The sequence below is a fragment of the Oryx dammah genome, unplaced genomic scaffold (assembly GCF_014754425.2).
Source record: "Oryx dammah isolate SB20612 unplaced genomic scaffold, SCBI_Odam_1.1 HiC_scaffold_25, whole genome shotgun sequence".
Lineage (NCBI taxonomy): Eukaryota > Metazoa > Chordata > Mammalia > Artiodactyla > Bovidae > Oryx > Oryx dammah.
This window is the reverse complement of record NW_024070209.1, coordinates 70,273,595-70,276,139: the sequence shown is the minus strand read 5'-3', so window position 1 is coordinate 70,276,139 and position 2,545 is coordinate 70,273,595. Positions and strand designations below refer to the sequence as shown.

Genomic DNA, 2,545 nt, shown 5'->3' with positions numbered 1-2,545 from the left:
TGAGAACTCCTCCCTGCCCTCCAGGAGTTCACAGTCAAGGGACAATTCCATCTATAACCCTCTGAAGCAAAGACAGGGGTGGTCAGTTCTGCCTGGGAACTGGTCAGGGAAGGCTCACAGAGATGCTAATGTTTAAGCTGATTTTTGAAGAACATTTCACAGGTAAGTAAGAAGAAGCAAGGCTTTCCAAGCAGAGGAAACAGCAGATTCAAGGATCTGGAAGCAAGAAAAAATTAAAATCCAGTGGGGCAGAGGATGTGATGGTGTGACAAAGGATGGGTAACATCTACTAGGCAGGGCTCATTGCTGAATGGCCTTGCAGGCATACTTCTCCTGGGAGCTATCAAAGGATTTTAAACAAGAGAGGAAGCCTATGAGAACTGAACTCTAGAAAGAGTAATCTGGCTACAACATGGAGGAGGGAGGGGGTCAGACCTGAAGCTAGAAGACTGGGGAGAAAGCTGGTGTCCATGCAGGAGTCCAAGCAAGCCAGGCAAGATAAAACCAGCATCTCTGGGAGAAATCCACAAGGACCTCGTCGTAGTCAAGGTCTGATTGTTTGAAAAGAAGGAAAAGAAAAGAAAAAGAAAACCTGCTTGGAGAAAGTCAAGCTTTTCTCCAGTAAATCAGTTGTCAGGGGCGGGGGTTGCTAAGCTACAGCCCACTCTAAAAGGAGCTTTGGGGGAGGTGGGTGTCATCAGCCAGGTTGCTCCCTCCTCCAGGCCCAGAGGAGGGGAAGGGGTCGCTCCACCTCCAGGGAGGACCCACAGGGTGCAAATGGCAGCAGCACAGCAGGGAGACGAGGCTGCAGGGCCTTGACGGTGTCTGATGTTCAAGCTGGGTGCGCATCTCATCAGCTACTCACCACGGCTGCGGTGTGCGATGCTCTGGCGCCAGTGAGCACAGCGCTATTTCGTTATGTAGGGTCACAAGTTTCCATCTGTCTTTTAACCTGTTTTTAGGCCATGGAGGTATGGGTTTTTCTGCATCTCTACTCTTGCAGGTTTGCCCTGTGCAATCAAAGAGGCTTTCAAAAAAAAAAAGTCAATTTAATCATCCAATGATTTAACTACTATCACCTGTAGCTTCTTAAAATTCAGAGGACGTGGGTGGAGCGAGTGGAGGCTCGGTTTACTTTCTTTTTTTTTTTTTCATGAGAAACAGAGACTTTATTAGGCACACAGGGTGACTGATAGGCAGAGGTTACAAAATGGCTACTGGGCTTCCTTCCAAACTGGAGTAGAGCACTCCAGGAGGAGGAGGGACAGCGGAACCTTTGTTCTCTCTGTCTTCCCCCTTCAAGGCTGCATGTGGATGGCCCCAGCCAGCCGGATGACTTCTCCATTGAGGAATGAGTTCTCGATGATGGCCTGTACCAGATGAGCATACTCGGCAGGGTCACCAAGTCGGTTGGGGAAGGGCACCTGGCTGGCCAGGAAGTTGCGCACTTTATCTGGGAGGGTGGTCAACAGCGGGGTGCCAAATAGGCCTGGAGCAATGGTCATCACCCGGATACCCATGGGAGCCAGATGCCGAGCAATGGGCAGTGTCATGCCCACTATGCCCCCCTTGGGAGCAGAGTATGCAGCTTGTCCAACCTGGCCCTCAAAGGCAGCTACGCTGGCCATGTTGATGATGACCCCACGTTGGCCTCCCTGGTCTGGTTCGTTCTGGCCCATCTCACCAGCCACCAAGCGGATCACATTGAAGGTGCCTATGAGATTCACATTGATAACTCGCTGAAAGTCCTCCAAGGTATGGGCCTGGCTTTTCTTTAAGTTATATGTCTTGCTGGCCACTGCAATGCCTGCACAGTTGACTGCCACATCCACACGGCCAAACTTTTCTCTTGCTAGAGTCAGGGCTGCTTGCACATCCTTCTCTGAGGTCACGTCGGCTGGGGCAAAGGCGCAGCTCTTCCCTAACTTCTTGGCCTGGGCCTCCCCATCTGAGTTGGGCAGGTCCAAAAGCACAGCAGTGGCCCCCTGCCCCACCAGTCGCTCCGCTGTGGCCAAGCCTAGGCCTGAGGCTCCGCCGGTTATTAAGGCAACCAGACCCTTCACGCTCCGACATGCAGCTGCCATCTTGCTCAGGCCTCTCTACAGGGCTGGCTCGGTTTACTTTCCAATGTCTTAAATTGATGTATTTTCCCTGGAATTGAAACGTGAAGCAACAAGGCCTGGGATCTTGTAGGGGGCTCCTCATGGGGTCTGGTCATACTGTGTGTGGCCAGCAGCTCCAGCTGCACATTCCTGAGACTTTGTTTCCCCATCCAGGCCCAGCACACATCAGCTTTGTGTTTATCAGGTTTTTTTTTTTAATTATTTATTTACTTATTGGCCAAAAATATTGGCTGTGCTGGGTCTTCGTTGCTATGCGGGTTACTCTCTAGTGGCGATGTGCGGGCTTCGCACTTCAGTGGCTTCTCCTGTTGCAGAGAACAGACTCTAGGGGCCATAGGCTTCAGTAGCGCGGCACATGAGCTCTGCCGTTGGAGTTCCCAGGCTCCAGAGCACAGCCTCAGCAGTTTTGGCACACAGGCTTA

The 2,545-nt window shown here is 51.7% G+C and overlaps 1 protein-coding gene across 1 annotated transcript; it reads right to left on the bottom strand.

Moving 5' to 3' along the window:
• Window positions 1-1,139: 1,139 nt before the first annotated feature.
• Window positions 1,140-2,104, bottom strand: LOC120851531 (3-hydroxyacyl-CoA dehydrogenase type-2-like). The gene has a single exon (XM_040224347.1). The coding sequence runs from the start codon at window positions 2,082-2,084 to the stop codon at window positions 1,299-1,301; it is 786 nt and encodes a 261-aa protein (XP_040080281.1). The 5' UTR covers window positions 2,085-2,104; the 3' UTR covers window positions 1,140-1,298.
• Between the last annotated feature and the right edge of the window lie 441 nt (window positions 2,105-2,545).

Excerpts from the sequence above, each read along its gene's own strand:
- LOC120851531 (XM_040224347.1), bottom strand. The coding sequence starts at position 2,084 with ATGGCAGCTGCATGTCGGAGCGTGAAGGGTCTGGTTGCCTTAATAACC.